General features: G+C 40.6%; 2 protein-coding genes across 12 annotated transcripts in view; one reads left to right on the top strand and one right to left on the bottom strand.

Moving 5' to 3' along the window:
- The first annotated feature begins 30 nt into the window (after window positions 1–30).
- Window positions 31–12,171, top strand: EXOSC8 (exosome component 8). Its single transcript, XM_076364236.1, has 11 exons — window positions 31–73; window positions 2,173–2,209; window positions 3,345–3,408; window positions 5,239–5,312; window positions 5,875–5,920; window positions 6,948–7,053; window positions 7,141–7,186; window positions 7,442–7,538; window positions 8,536–8,656; window positions 11,360–11,466; window positions 11,949–12,171. The coding sequence occupies exons 1-11, from the start codon at window positions 57–59 to the stop codon at window positions 12,062–12,064; spliced, it is 831 nt and encodes a 276-aa protein (XP_076220351.1). The 5' UTR covers window positions 31–56; the 3' UTR covers window positions 12,065–12,171.
- The window catches only part of SUPT20H (SPT20 homolog, SAGA complex component), a 38,243-nt gene continuing 34,364 nt past the window's right edge, over window positions 11,919–15,797 (bottom strand). For 6 of the 11 annotated variants that reach the window (XM_076364225.1, XM_076364232.1, XM_076364227.1 and 3 more), the window contains exons 22-24: window positions 14,172–14,277; window positions 13,499–13,626; window positions 11,919–12,632 (exon numbers count right to left, since the gene is read on the bottom strand). In XM_076364225.1, coding sequence (XP_076220340.1) covers window positions 12,489–12,632; window positions 13,499–13,626; window positions 14,172–14,277 — 378 coding nt within the window. In that variant the 3' untranslated portion in view covers window positions 11,919–12,488. The other 5 variants (XM_076364230.1, XM_076364234.1, XM_076364233.1 and 2 more) reach the window with 3 other exon arrangements.

The following is a 15,797-nucleotide window of genomic DNA, read 5'->3' as shown; positions in this document are numbered from 1 at the left end:
TTCCGGCCGGCCGGGTCACACGGCGGCAGCACATCCGGGACGGCAGCGGCGCCGCCATGGCGACGGCTTTCAAGTAAGTGACGGGCCTGGTGGCCGTTGTTTCCCGCCTGCGCGGCGCTGGGGCGTCCCGCCCGCTCCTCGTCCCCTGTGGCGGGCGGGCGCCCCTCTGCCCGCCTCTGAGGGCCGCGGTAGCGCCGCCGGGACCGTTGGGGCCTTCACCCCGTTACCGCCGCGGCTCTGCGCCGTCCCCAGCAGCGTGCGCCTGGAGGGGAGAGGGCTCCAGTTTGTTCTCTTTAACTATGATCGCTTTCCTTACGATGCTGTTTCCTGCTGCCGCGTGATCTCCACGGCAGAGGCGGCAGCCGCCCGTTCCAACGGCCGGGTTGCGGTAGGCGCCGGCAGAGGTAACCCCGCGTTACCGGCCGCGGGAGCGCCCCGGCGGCGCTGGGTCGCGGGTGGGTGCCGGGGGCTCCCCGTGGAGCTTCCCGCTGGACACCCCAGCGCAGGACGCTTCATGCCCACGGTGTTGGGCACATTGGGGTGCCGGCTCCGCTTTGGGGCATCCCGGTAAAGGAGAGATGTGGGCAGGCGAGGACACGTCCAGCGGGGAGCTGCCAGGGTGCTGAGGGGGCTGGAGCCCCGAAATGTGCGAGGAGGGGCTGAGCGACCTGGGTCTGTTCAGCCTTAAAAAGGCACGGCTAAACGCAGGGATCAGTAAGGCCTTGAGCTACCTGGTAGGGTGTGGTGTGGAGAAGACAGAAGAGGTGGACTGTGGATACAGGTTGAAACATGATTCTGAATAGATATTTGGGGGGGAGGTCATAGTGAAGGGTGGTCAACCAGGGCGGCTGTGGTATCTCCATCCTCAGAGACAGTACAGTTGGACAAGGCCCTGAGCGATGCATCTGCTCTGTGTGGACCTGGTTTGGGTGAGGGGTTGGACCCAACACCCTTCAGAGGCCCTGCCAGCCCGAACTGTCCCATGGTTCCTGGAGCATTAGAAGTGGAGGAGGGCAGCCTTCTCTGTCGAAGGGAAGAGATACAGGCAGAACGAGTTTAGTGAAGCATTACACGGAGCTTAGAACAGTAGGGAATTCCTGTTCCTTTTAGAATCGTAGAATGGTTTGGGTTGGAAGGGACCTTCAAAGATCACCTAGTCCAACCCCCCTGCCACAGGCAGGGACATCTTTTGCTCAATCAGGTTGCTCAAAGCCCCATCCAGCCTGACCTTGAACACTTCCAATGATGGGGCATCCACAACTTCTCTGATCCAGTGTCCCTGCTTCTTCCAGATTCACGGCTTAAACGTGTGAAACAAGGTTTAGCAAGTGCTCTTACATGAATTGGAAGAGAACAGGCCATGTGTTGGGGTTAAAAAATGGTAGTACAGGACCAACATATGGGGAACCAACAGGGGTTAATTCATGCTTGCCATCATGAGTTGTGATACATCTATATGTTAGTTTGCATTTGGAAAACTTGGCTTTTCCAGTTATCCTTTTTTTTTTCCCCAGAAGTGTTTATTTTAACAAAACTGAGAAGGCTTTGTTCAAATATTAACAACACTTTTATGAGTGTTTTTTACTTTAATGTTCTGTGCTTAAAATACTAATACACAAATGCTGTTAGTAGTATATAATAAGCATTAATTATTTCTCAACGGAAGCACTGCATGAAGCATATTTCTTAATTTTACATTTTCTTACAGATTCTAAGAAAAACTAACATTTCAAGACTGTAAAATTGTTTTAAACCATTTGGTACATCTGGATGCAGTCCTTGAACTAACAAGTATTTCAGACACTGTAATAAAATTACCCTTTCTGCATTTCTTCAAAAACATTCTACACCCTTGTCTCAATAAACACTCCTTTTGAATTAAAACTAGTAGTCAAGGTTATTGTGGTGAAAGCTAGCAGTTTGTGTTAGATGTATGTGCAGGCAGGTTCCTTGTAAGGAAGAAACGTTTTGGAAGTGAATATAGGAAAACATCTTTTTCTTAGATCAGTTTAGAGTTTCCTCATCTATCTGTAACCATACTGCCAAGCAGCTTTGCCGGTCATCTTGGTTCACATATTGTTTGTTGTTGTAGGTTCGTGCTTGCTTATCTTTTTTGCTATCTCTTACCTACTTGGCAGCTTGCATGTGAACTTCTCTTTCTATTTGTTTTAGAACGGTGGAACCATTGGAATATTACAGAAGATTTTTGGTGAGTAAAACACAATGCGCATGTATAAATTGCTTGTAATTAATTTTTTCTTGCTTGCTTCTGCTTTTCTAATTCGTCTGTATGGAAACCTGAAACTAAAGGGAAAACCAAAAAACTCACTGAGCAGGGGAAAAATGGTCATACTCTTCAGAACGTGTTTTTCCATCTGTCTGTGGCATTGATGGTGCAGCAGGTTGTGTCCCTGTTCAATTTGATGGGTAAATGCTTTTGTTGGCCTCGAAAGGAACGTGAGTTAAATTTGACCAAGATGGTGATGCAGGTTTGTGTCTAGTACAAAATTATGTCAGACCAGGCTTTTAGATGCTACTAAAAATAAATAATAGAGGATATCGCTGCTAACCATGCTCACTGTAACTGTGCAGGAAAACCACTGGCTTTTTGGTATATTAGTCTATCCATTACTAAGGTAGTATCGACTTAAAAATGAGTCCAGTATTATTGCAGTCAGTTTTGGTTCTCATAATTGAACCAAAAGTCTTTGCTTTTGAGAAGCTTGAAATTGTGATGAATAATAATTCAGATCTAACATGATGGTGAATTGGTGCAATTTCTAACTTAAGGTTCAGGTATTATACAGCTTCTGACTGACAATATTTGAACGTTGGGTTTTTTTGGAGGGGTGTTTTGTGGTTTTTTTGTTTGTTTTTTTTTTTTTCTTTAGTTCACTCTAACGTTAATTTTAAGAGCTCCACTAGGTGGGGATGGGGGGGAGGAATTGCCTACAAAATCTAAACAATGCAGACAGGTAGAAACTCTCATTTTAAGGTATTGGTGAATATTCATTCTTGGATGATATTCTAAATCTAGCCTGTAGTAATCTTGAGACAATCAAGAGTAATCTTGAGACAATCAAACTATTGTTATATTTATTTTCTAAATAAATCATAATAAATTAAAAAAAAATAGGTTTTTTTGTGGGCCTACAACCGCGAACTACATATCAGTTGATGGAAAACTGGCTAGAATGTGATCGAGTTTTCCCTAGCATTTTTGTAGCTGCATATTTCTACTAAAAAGAAGAGAATACTATTTTATATGAACTCCTATAGCATAAATACTGGTGTATTGTTTAAAAAAAATGTTTTCTAATTTGAACATTATAATTTTTGTTTAGAAAGAGAACTGTCGACCCGATGGAAGGGAGTTAGGTGAATTCCGGGCAACCACTGTCAACATAGGCAAGTGCTTATTTGGAATAATAATAATGGGGGAGGTATTATTAATCTCAGATTGTAATAGTGACCTTAATGACTTGCTAATCAGTTTTCTTGGTTCTTGCATTTTGAAACAAGAACGAGGAAGGATTTTTATTTATCGTTTCAACAAGCATTAAAGAGAATGCATGGTACGGTAATATATTTGAGCATTGTTATTCAGTCCTGCTCCTGGGCTGGTGTGCACAGTGTAATTATTCAGTTCTGCTCCTGGGCTGGTGTGCACAGCACAATTTAGGTGGTCGTGGAAGCTTGTCTCTTTCTAAGATCAGCAGCGTATATTACAGATGCTGAAGGCAGTGTCTAGGCATATACTGACCAGTGCAAAATTGGTGCCCTAGCATCTTGAAAGAGGCAGTGACTCCTGGTTTCTGCTTTGTTCTAAGCTTGATGAGCAACTGTCTCAAGCAGAGGCAAGATACCTCTTATGCAGTGAGCAGCAGCACCTTACCTGCCTGCCTTCTACCTTGTAATTTCTAAAAGTAAAATACAGGTTAGCGTACCAGCATGGAATAGTTGCTGATTATTGCTCAAACTTGACACTGCAGGTCTCTTCCATTGTACAACGCTGCCTTCCATTAGGTCTTGCTGTAAGTCAACCAGAAGGTGGGCTTACAGTAACCATCTATGATTTCTAGTTTAAAAAAAGTACACCAGGGATCAATACTGGGTGCAATCCTGTTCAACATCTTCATTAATGATCTGGATGATGGGGCAGAGCGTACCCTCAGCAAGTTTGCAGATGACACCAAACTGGGAGGAGTGGCTGATATGCCAGAAGGTTGTGCTGCCATCCAGAGGGACCTTGACAGGCTGGAGAAATGGGCTGACAGGAACATCATGAAGTTCAGCAAGGGGAACTGCAAAATCCTGCACCTGGGAAGGAACAATCCCGGGCACCAATATATGCTGTGAGCCACCCAGCTGGAAAGCAGCTTGACAGAAAAGGACCAGGGAGTCCTGGTGGACACAAGGTTGAACATGAGCCAGCAATGTGCCCCCGCTGCAAAGAAGGTCAATGTAATCCTGGGCTGCATTAGGCAAAGTGTTGCCAGCAGGTAGAGGGAGGTGATCCTTCTCCTTTATTGAATACTGGTGAGGCCACACCTAGAGTGCTGTGTCCAGTGCTGGGCTCCCCAATACAAGAGAGACATGGACATGCTGGAGAGAGTCCAGCAAAGGGCCACAAAGATGATAAAGGGACTGGATCACCTCTCCTATGAGGAAAGGCTGAGAGAGCTGGGACTGTTCAGCCTAGAGAAGAGAAGGCTGAGGGGGGATCTTATCGATGTATATAAATACCTCATGGGAGGGTGTAAAGAAGACAGAGCCAGGCTCTATTCAGTGGTGCTCAGTGACAGGATACAAGGCAATGGGCACAAACTGAAACACAGGAGGTTGCCTCTGAACGTGAGGAAACCCTTTTTTTTACTGTGAGGGTGACCAAGCACTGGCACAGGTTGCCCAGAGAAGTTGTGGAGTCTCCATCCTTGGAGATATTCAAAAGCCATCTGGATACGGTCCTGAGCAACCAGCTCTAGGTGGCCCTGCTTGAGCAGCGGGGTTAGACCAGATGACCTCCAGCGGTCCCTTCCAGCCTCAACCATTCTGTGTTGATTCTTTGTGGTTGACTGTAATACAGAGATTCTGTTCCCACCCTGGATTCGTCGAGACTTTGCTTAGCCTACGTTTAGTATAAAATGATGGAAAGTAAACACTTTGTGAAGGTGGGTGTTAATCAAGGCCCTTTGAATGGAAAAACAGATTTTATTGAACAGTACTTTCTCTCTTCAGGTTCAATTACAACTGCAGATGGTTCTGCTCTGGTGAAGTTAGGAAATACTACGGTGATATGTGGAGTTAAAGCGGTATGGTTGGTTTTTATTTTAATTTAGCTGTTAGCTGAACTTGTGCATTCGTGTTTAGAATGACTCTCCTGCAGAGTTACAACAATATGCCAGTCAGACACAATTACAGTCTTTCACCTGAGTTACTTTCAGATGTGTTAATATATAATTTAATTGTCTAATCCTACCTGTATAGTCTGAGAACATGTATTTTTGTGGTGTGTATTGTGTATGGGGAAAGATATATACAAAAATAAAGTCTTTGTTATTTCTAGATAAAAGAGAATTCAATAAAATAATTGAAGAGTTACTGAATATTGATCAATAAGTGCATTGGTAATTAGTTGCCTGGACTATTAAGTGCCTTGTAGCCTTCAACTTTACTGCTGGCCTGCCATGAACTATGAGACAAATCACTATTTTTTTAGAAAAAATAGACAGGGACTGATCAAAAATGGCTCTTGTAAATCTCATTGTAATGATAACTGGCAAGAAAATGACCATTTGCATATAGAATAGCTAGAAAATCTTTTTGTACAGAATTCAGCTCTTCATTTTTGTCTTTTTTTTTTTCTTCCTCCAGGAACTTGCTGCACCCGCAGCAGATTCTGCTAATAAGGGATATATTGGTAAGCTTTTCAGTATGGATCTTACTCAGATATTGTATTGCTTCAGCTGAAAGGCTGTAATGATGGGACAGAGTGAGCGTGTTGTGAAGACTTCTTAAAAGAATGAATACTTTCCTTAAAATCAGTTTCCAAATTGACATACAGGCAGTGGTACTTCAGAAATTTCGTAATTCCCCCTGCTCTGCTTGTGAGTTTTCCATGTAAAGCTACCTTCTTACTGCTGATTCCAGTCGAGGCTGAAAACAAACCTGCAGCAGGGGGAAGTATGTATGTTAAGAGGGGGAAGGTAGTTCATCTATAGAAGACGGTGGCATGCAAGGTTGTGCAAAGGCACATAAACTTTTGTCTTGAAGTCCCAGTAGGCAAAAAATTTAACTCTTAAAAACAGTGAAATAAACCCTGTTTATTTCTCGGAGAACTGTAGAAGTCCCAGGGGTACATCCTCACTCCTGTTTGGAGTTTCTTTTGAAATGAAATAATTCCGTGGAACTGAGAGCTTAGACTAAATCCCCTTTTGTAAGGGATCTCCAAAGTATGTTGTTTCAGTGAGCTTGATTATGCTTAGGTTTTTTTCATAACTGTTTATGCATGTTTTTGCTTCAAGTCTAAAGCATCGGGTTTTAATGGTTGATGAAAAGCAGATAGCATACCAGTAAAGTCAGGCAGTGGGATGAAAATGCTGTTGTTTCTTGATCTACCTAAGAATGCTTAACACTTAAAGAAGAGTTTGTGGGGGGTCATGATACTCATAGCAGGATTACAAACAGAAAATCGTAGTTAGGAGTATGTGCCTCTCCATGGAATATATAGTTTCTGAGCACAGAGTACTACCAGTTCTTTAATACAAACTCATGCACAACTTTATTTTTAAGGGGAGAAGTAAGAAGGCTTAGTTGCAAAATTCTTGGTCTTGCCTTTCATCTGAAGTACATAAAATGGTATTAAGAGTGTGTATTGTCTTATTTCTATTTTTGATATCCCATTGCCTGCTTTCTTTAGTTTATGACTAATGATTCTTGCTACCTAGTTCCAAATGTAGAACTGCCATCCCTCTGTTCAACGAGGTTTCGCTCTGGACCACCTGGTGAAGAGGCTCAAGCAGCAAGCCAGTTCATTGCAGATGTGATTGAAAAGTAAGAATCATCTTAATGCATTTAAAACACAAACAACTCTGCAAGACAATTTTCTATTTCTTGGTTTACTCTCTCATTTTATTTTAGTTCACAGATAATAGCGAAAGAAGATCTATGTATTGCAAATGGCAAGGTAAGTTGTGTCCCAAAATGAAGATGGACATACTAACAAGATCACAGTGTTGAGGTGTTAAAGAAGGTATTTGGGGTTATAGGTTGTTTGGTTATTGTTTTTGCTTTTTAGTCGTCTTAGCTTGGTTTATGTCTGAAGTGTAGAAATCATATGATAGAAACAAGTATCTTTGTTCACGTGGCCAGCGTTTTCTTAGATATTGCACCATTTGCTTAGCTGCTGCAGTATCTCACATGCGCAAACCTTTTTTGATAGCTTGCTTGGGTGTTATACTGTGATATCATCTGCCTGGACTATGACGGAAACATTTTGGATGCCAGTGCCTTTGCTTTGTTAGCAGCATTAAAAAATGGTAAGTCTCTGCAGCGAGAGACGCGCTCTGATTAGCGTTGCTTGGAGAAATACGTTAGTTTTGAATCATGACAAATAGGTAACTGCTTCACAGTTCCTTAAGACTGCTTTTTTCCTGTCATTTGAATGCTAAACTACAAAGTGGAAATGGTGGTATGGATGCCATAGGTGTGTAACAACTGGGGAGTCGGATCTTTTTGTATGCGTATTACTACTCTCTTACAAGACTAATAGCTGTTCTGCCATGCGTTCTTCTGTGTCGGAGATCTGAATCTTTCGGCAGTGGTTATAAACAACTTTGATGTCTAGATCGGGGTCTTACCTTGTTAATGTATTTTGTATAGGCAGAATAAGTTGTTGGGGGCTTTGCTTATTTGTCACAACAGAATATTCCTAGCTTAATGCGTTGTAGTTAGAAAAAACTGTTTTACTGCATGCAACATACGGCTTGATTATTCACAGGTATGTGGGTTATAAATGCACGTAGGAGGCAATATAAGGGAAGCTTACAGCAAGGCCTCCTTTTCTAACTGAATTGCTTGCCTTTGAATTCCTATAGCTGCTTTGCTCTTGATTTTCTTGTCTCCAACACTGTATGGGTTGTCAGAGCAAGAGTTATCTGAAGATCAGATTGCACGGATTTTTATATGTCCAGTAGGCTTTTTGGGGAAAAGTACTTTTTGTTAAATATGACTCTAAGAGTATTGTAAGCGTATGGCATTTTGGAAGCAGAAAATGCTTCTGTGTAAGGAAGAATGTTAGCTTGAGGAGAATGCTTTTTCGAATGAGTAGTTCTAAGCTAAATACTTTCCTCAAATTCAAGGAATTTTTTGTACAGAACACCAGTAATGTAGCCAAAACCATTCTGATCTGTTTTCAGTGGCTTACCAATATGGTAAAAGAACAGCCTAAATATTTCAGTAGTCTTGGACATCTCTAGGCCTACTAAAACTAGCAATGTTTAATATTGTACCTTTGTCACTTTTTCATCTCTTCAGTACAATTGCCATCAGTTACTATAAATGAAGAAACTGGTTCATCAGAAGTTAATTTAAAACAGAAGAATCCTTTGATTATCAGAAAGCATCCAGTTGCCACATCATTTGCTATATTTGATGAGTAAGTTTGTAACTGTTTTGTGCTTATGAAAACAACTGTGTATGTAAAAGAAGTGGAAGGCAGAGGACGCTACCAATGATGCTTCTGCACTTCTTACGCACTTCTGCTAGTGGAGAACGTGCAGTCTCAGGCAGCTGTTTCACTTGATCTTAGATCCGCGGCCTCTTGTTGAACTGACCTGTAGTTCTGTGATACGAATGAGCAGGCAGAACAAAACGAAGTCTGTCCAGCTTCTTCCCATGACTTAAAGCAGAACTGGTTCCCAACCTAAAAGATATGCTTAAAAGTACGGGAATAGGTATTACTTTATATTTTTGCAGTATCTTTGGGACAAAAGAATGTTACCAATGCAATTAATGTTTTAGAAGCCTATGTAAATAACTGATATAAAAGATGGTAGTTTTTGAACAGCTTATACCAAGGATTTAGTCAACAGAGGAAGTAAGAAGTAATGGTACAGTTAGAACAACGGAACCTCTGGATAACTGAAAACATGGTTACCCAAGATGAAGTATGACCAGCACTATTAAGTCATTGTTCATGTAGGTAAAGAATCTGACTATGAGAATCCAAAACAATCACATCTGATAACTTGACTCCTCACCTGAAGTTGTTTACTGGCTCTTCATTAGTCCAAGTATGATAAGTATGTGTTCTGCTGCTGTTTATAAGAAATGCAGTTATTTATGGCGGTATCCATTTGAAAAGTAGAAAATGACAAATAAGATGATGTTCACTGTGCTATGAATCTGATTTAAGATTTAGGTATATTTAGAGAGGTCAGGGGTTTATGGCACATTAATCTGTATTTGCAGAAATGATTAATAGGCCCTTTCATTCAAATATGAGATGGGGTGGGGGGAGCACTAAAATCAAACATTGACCAAGCGATTACCAAAACAAATCAAAGCAGAAAGTTATCAGTACTTTACAGTGCTTCTGTTCATTGCTTTAATACCGGTTCTTGTGGGTCTGAAGTTTGTAGGCTGAAAGTGAGAGAGTTTGGATAGCGTGATAGGCAGACAGTTGGGTATTATTTGCACACGAATCACACATACTTACCAATAGACAAAAAAGTTGCCTTTGGAAGAAAGCTTTCAGTGACAGTCTGTTGGGCTTTGTTCCCTTCACTGAAACCAACTGTTGTGACAAACAAGTTACTTAAGTCTCCCTTTAGCTCCTAAAACTAAATATTGAGAGGGTGTGTGCCTGTGTGTGCCTCTGTTGTATGGTTCGGGTTGGTTTTTTTTTAATTCTGGTTTATTAGTTTTTCTACAGTTGCTGACACAGCCCTCTAAATAATACTCTTTACATACTCTGGCTTCCAGAGACATTTTTCTTCTTTGTAAAAGCCCTCCTTGAATAAATAAAACTTCTGGGTTGCTGGATAGCGTGGCCATGGGTGAGGAACGCTGGTGCAGAGCGCTGTGCAGCTCCACAGCCGGCTCCTCTGGAGTCAACCTGTACGTAAATAATAAGTCTGATGCATTGAACTCTCCACGTGTGCCAGGTCCCTGTGTCATGATGCAAAGGGCCGATGCTGCACAGTGCACGTGGGTAGAATTAATAAAGCAGTATTTTTGTGTAGCATAGCTATGGACTGATGTTTTTGTTACACTATTGCTATTAAATGGCAATCTGAAACTATTGGTGAAGTTTCAAATTATGCAGAAAACCTTTAATTATGCATTGCATACGAGTTCAAATTGAAAAATTCTTTTACCCTTCCACCTATTTTGTGTAATCAGCTCCTACAGCCTTGCTGCTGACTTCCCCCCTTGTCATAAGCATCACTTAGCATAGGTGTACTCCAGCTGCCAAATGGAGTTGATCACATCAATACTAAATTTTAGCTTAACAGTGTCAGCTGAGGCTTCATGAAAACTTCAGCTGAAGTCTTTCCTGTCACGATACCTGCACTTCAGCCAAATGTTTGTAATGGTAGTGATTTTTTAAAAATTATTTTGTAAAGAAACTAAGGCTGAATGGTGGTTGTTCGGCTTTTTTTTAGTTAAAAGTTTTTGTTGTTGTGCAAAGTTGGCTTATAGTTTAGATCCACTTTTTTTCTTTTTCTATTAGTTTGCTCTATTTTTAGCTTACTAAATGGTTCAAAACCAACAATATTTAATCTCTTCTAATGATCTGCATCATGTGATGTACGACAGCTTATTTTGGCTGCCTTAAGGAACCCAGTAAATCCATTTTTGAACTATTCCCAGTCTGAGTGGTGCTGGAGTTCTCTGACAAGAAGCAGAGAACTACTTTGGTGACTTTACCATGGGAAGTGAGTTTTGCCTTAAGGTCTACTAGAGTTTAGTGCAGCCTACACCTAAAAACAATGCCATTTTCTTCGCATAACTATGAAATAAGTGACTGCATATTGCAAATGGCAGTTTAATGGCATTTTCCTGCAATACAGGGGTGTCACAAATCTATGAAACTTGGGCATAAAGCTGTATTTTCAACAGCTAGTCTTTTAACAGACATATGCACTTGAATATGTGGAATCCCCCACTTCATTTTTTGTTTTTACTTTTTTAAAATTGGTGCATTTTGGTTAGAAAACAGGTAAGCCCGAGCACTAAATCCACCTACAAGTATGTTGTAAGACTGCGGTAAAAATTAGTAAGTTATGTGTACTTTGCAATAACGTTAATGGAGCAACATACACTAACGTGTCTGCATGTGGTGTTCTTTCACAAGCACATTACTCATTGTTGATCCAACTGCTGAAGAAGAAGACTTGGCAACTGGAACAGTAACTATCGTAACTGATGATGAAGGCAAACTATGTTCTGTCCATAAACCAGGTACTTCCAAGTTTATAACACAGGAACCTATGGAGATGATAATCTTTTCTTGACCTAGACATTGTTATGTACCTGCTTTTCTTTGTAAAATGTGGGTGCTCTATGATAACAGGCTCTCTGCTTGAGTACTTATTGAATGGCTTGCTCTTGAAATTCACTTTGAAAACGGTGGCACGACTGAAGTTGTAGGTCTCTGTGATCGTTGTAGGTCCTTTCAGCTGAAATACTCTCTTCTAACTTCAAAAAGAAATCACAGCTTGTCCTACGTACAGCAAAGGACAGATTTTGAGCACATCTCCTGTTACACCTCTAGTCTGTTTTCTTTGCCTGAGGCTAGAGTTGGGGAAGCTGTATGCTCCCCAGGTGAAAGGTGTTGGTCATGAGAATTACTGTATTACTTAATACTCTCATTTGGAAAACACATTTAGAGATACTTAACTGAAGTATAAATAGAAAATCAAATTGTTCCCTTTAATTTTTAGGTGGAAGTCCTCTTACAGGAGCCAAGCTTCAGGACTGTATCACCAGAGCAATTACAAGGCACAAAGAAGTAAAGAAGCTCATAGACAAAGTAATAAAAAGTATAAAGCCCAAGTGAACAAAAGGAGAGATATTTTTGAAAATGGATTTGTAAAAATTGTATTTGTTACAGTGTTCACAAACCTTTTATACTAAATAAACAAATACCAATACTACATTTACAAAGTTCATTTTTTCTAAAATGTTTTTCACCCTTATACTATGTACAATGCTGCTGAGTGGTAAAAAATACAAGATAAAACATTCTGTTAAAAAATTAAGTGACTTAAGGAAACCAGACTCTAGCTGCTTTATAGATGAAATCTATAGGGTTGGCTTCCAAAAACAGTTCATTTATTTCAGTGTAACGTCAAAAGTTCATTTTCCCACCAGTAATGTAAAACACTGATTTGTTTTTAAGCTTTTTCCTTTTTTATCTGAAAAAAAAAAATCCCCTCTGAATCAATTTTTTATTTTGGGGGGCAGTGAGGGAGAAGCAAGTCTCAGGATTTTGGAGGGGCCGGTGTGCCTCTTTTCCTTTTACTTTTTGAGTGGCTGCCTGAATGCTGTTGATGATGCAGGTGAGCTGCTTGTGCTGCTGCTGCTGCTGCTGCCATAGCCATTTGATGCTGCAAGAATCGCAACTGCTGCCATGAAGGAGAAGGGGGAGAAAAAGCTTGTTAGTGTTGACTATAAAGCCATGTTTCATGTCAGGAAGAATGAGAGGAAGGTGGGGGGGGGGGGGGGAAATGAAAAAAATGAGAAAAAAATGAGGAAGCACCAGGTTGACAAAAGGAATACACCATGTAGTGGGGCAATGAGTACAGTCAAGCAGCACCAGTGGCACAGAAGCCTGCTAAGGGCGTATCTATGATTTTACACATGTACTTGGACAGCTTTGTTTCTTTGCCCTTTCTCTCCATTGCAGTAACTGCAGTAACTCAGCAACTTCAGTGAATGTTTGGGTAACGTAGCACATTTTTAACATAATACCTTTTCAGTGTATGCATTGTATGTATTTTCTGTATGTATCACAAAGAGAAGACTGTGTGCTAAAAAATATTAAAATATTTTTGTAAAGTTTCTGAATGACAGAATGCTAAAGGAATGCTTTGCCAGAGCTGTTGCTTCCAGGTACTGACTGTAGCAGTGCTACATTTGAACTTCCAGGTGCTTACACTCACGCTATTTTGTAATCTACTGGCACCTGGCAGAGCTTATTTAGATATGTGCCACAAGCACTCCTTGAATGTTAGCAAATCAGGAAGGTGGATGGCTTAAATGAATAAAAATAAATTCAGTGCTCCAAGCTGAGAACCACAGATTTCAAATCTTTCATTATAGAGTTTGCCAAAATTCATGGTTTTTTTTTCATTTGCAAGACCATAGACATTAGTTTAAAAAAAAAAAAGTCAAAGGGGCAAGATTTTTGGTTTTGGAGCCGAGAACTGTGTTTGTAAATTTATTTATTCATTTTTTTTTAAACACAGTCAGAGTGAAGTTGCTGGATTACTTGTATCTGTTGCTGCTGCTGCTGCAAGGCTTGTTGCTGTTGCTGTTGTAAGGCAGAAGAGAGCTGGAGTCTCTGCTGAGGAAGGCTTTGCCCAGGTCTGTTCACGGCAGAGCCAAGCTGAGACAACACTAAGAAAGCAGAAGGGGAAAGCAGGCAGGTCAAAGAGGTCGGGTCAAGTTTGTCAGGGTCGGGCAAGGAAGACATAGGAATAGAGTGTAACAGAAAAGGGGGATCAATAGAATTAGTTTCAGAGTCAAATTGGAAACAGTGCAGAATAAAGTATACATGATATACATACTGTTAGTTAGAACATAATTAGATTATGAAGTGCTTGTGGAGACACAAAGAGGTTTCTCGTACTGGATGTTAAGCACACAGTTAAAGAAACATTCCTCAATGAAGTTTGGCATGGAAGTTCCCTGTATTTTCTTTTTGTATCAAGTGTGACTTATTTTCATGTGACATTATTATCGATTTACTACACTTAACTGCCAAACAAAGCAGAAAAGTGCACGCTTTGAAAGTCCAGTATTTCTTGTATAATTCATGTGCTGATAATAAATAGGAAGTTGTTCTGATCTAACGTAAGACTTCTTTAAGACCAAACTTCATTTCAGTGTGAATTTATCAAGATACACACTTAACTACAAAAGGAAGCTCAGCAAGCACATACCTGTGGCTTGAGGTTGCATAAAATTCCCTACTCCAGTCAGGTTAATTACAGCAGCTTGTTGGGCAGATAATGCCTGATCTTGATTGGATGGACCTTGGTCAGACCCCTAGCAAAAATGAAAAGCTTGATCCTTATTACCAAACTTTGGTATCAATGAATAAGTAAATAAAGCCAGCGTGAAGGCAAACGTTTGAAGTGCCATTTAAAAACATTTAATTCTACATCTTCCAGTGTGTATAGATACAGGCTATAACGTACAGGCTAGAACGAACAGATGTTGAATGCCCCAAGATGGCTCTGTTTTGGCAGAAATGGTATTATGCCTCTTGCCCAGCAGAAGTCCCCTGTTGTTGTCAACTTCCCTGCAGTCAGCAGAGACTACGATTTATGGTTGTAATCTTACGATGTTTCCTGTCCCACTCCCAACCCCAAAGTCTTCAGGTGACACCTGAAACCATCCATGTGCGAAGGTCCTAATCAATCAAAACATGAAAAGTCTGAAACTTACATTCACATGTTCATACTGTGCCACACACTCCTTAATTTCATAAAAAATACAAACCCTGCTTTTAAAATTTTATTTTTGGAACAGAGTAGTTCTCAGTAATCACTCAAATGGAATTAGTGGAGTCTGATCTAGTGTCTACTGAAGTCAAAGGGTGTTGAATTATGACCTTTTCTAGAACTTAAATTATGCATTGATTCATAGAGTGGGGAAATAAAGTATTATATATGCGATTCAAGCAAACTGCATGGCTTATCAGTTGGGGGTGGGGTGGGGTGGCAGGGAAAGCTTTTAAGCTGGTGCATTTCCAGGAGTTGCAATGCTTCTTTAGAATAACCGTAGGAAATAATGCCACTAAGATCTAGGTAAAACTTGACCAAAAGATTGCACGTTAAGAAGACATCATCATCTCGATGAAGATGACAAGACTTACAAAGTCTTAGAACCAACATTTGGGGAAAACCCCTAAGTATGAGACGAGAATGTATATATTCTGTTGGCAGCACAGAAAATTGCTGGTCTTTTTGGGTTTAGTTTTTTTCCCCACTAAGCACTTGGATTACAGCACTGAACACATACGTTCTTGTCCTTAGTGGAAGCTAAGAAATCTGGTTTTCATAATAGCTCATTTTAGGTAATGACCCTAGTCTTACTCTATAACGCATGGTAAGAGAGAAGTTCCTTAGGGCAAGTTAGGCAATGCAGAGACCGATTTCCTCCAGAAGAACTTTCTGCCACAAGAAGGACTGGGCTTACATCAGCCTTTTTGTACATGCCCTTAAAGTTCAATGTCTAGAAAATAAAACCCAATAGTATGAGCTTGCATGAATTTTTTTTAGTAATTCAACTAGTAACTGACATTTGGATTCTGAGACTAAATCTGAAAGTCTCCCATTAAACTGTCCCACATTCCAGAACAAGGCCTGTGACACAGGAGACTATACACTGTAAAAACATTTTAAAGAGGCATCTTCTTTATGAACAGTCTACAGTAGCACAAGCAAAATTGTTATGACAAACTGAGTATCCAGTAGAGACTATTTGGTAAACAGAAGTCTTGCATGTCTGGGAAGACAAAAGATAAAGAACACAAAAGCAGAGCAGCTAGTTTTCCCAAATTG

Source organism: Aptenodytes patagonicus, chromosome 1 (assembly GCF_965638725.1).
Source record: "Aptenodytes patagonicus chromosome 1, bAptPat1.pri.cur, whole genome shotgun sequence".
Lineage (NCBI taxonomy): Eukaryota > Metazoa > Chordata > Aves > Sphenisciformes > Spheniscidae > Aptenodytes > Aptenodytes patagonicus.
This window is presented reverse-complemented; position numbering and strand designations above follow the sequence as displayed.

What these genes read in the sequence shown, in the direction of transcription:
- EXOSC8 (XM_076364236.1), top strand. An exon ending in GTTAGCAGCATTAAAAAATG is followed by an intron (nt 7,539 to 8,535) that starts GTAAGTCTCTGC and finishes TCATCTCTTCAG; the next exon opens with TACAATTGCCATCAGTTACT. An exon ending in TCATTTGCTATATTTGATGA is followed by an intron (nt 8,657 to 11,359) that starts GTAAGTTTGTAA and finishes TTCTTTCACAAG; the next exon opens with CACATTACTCATTGTTGATC.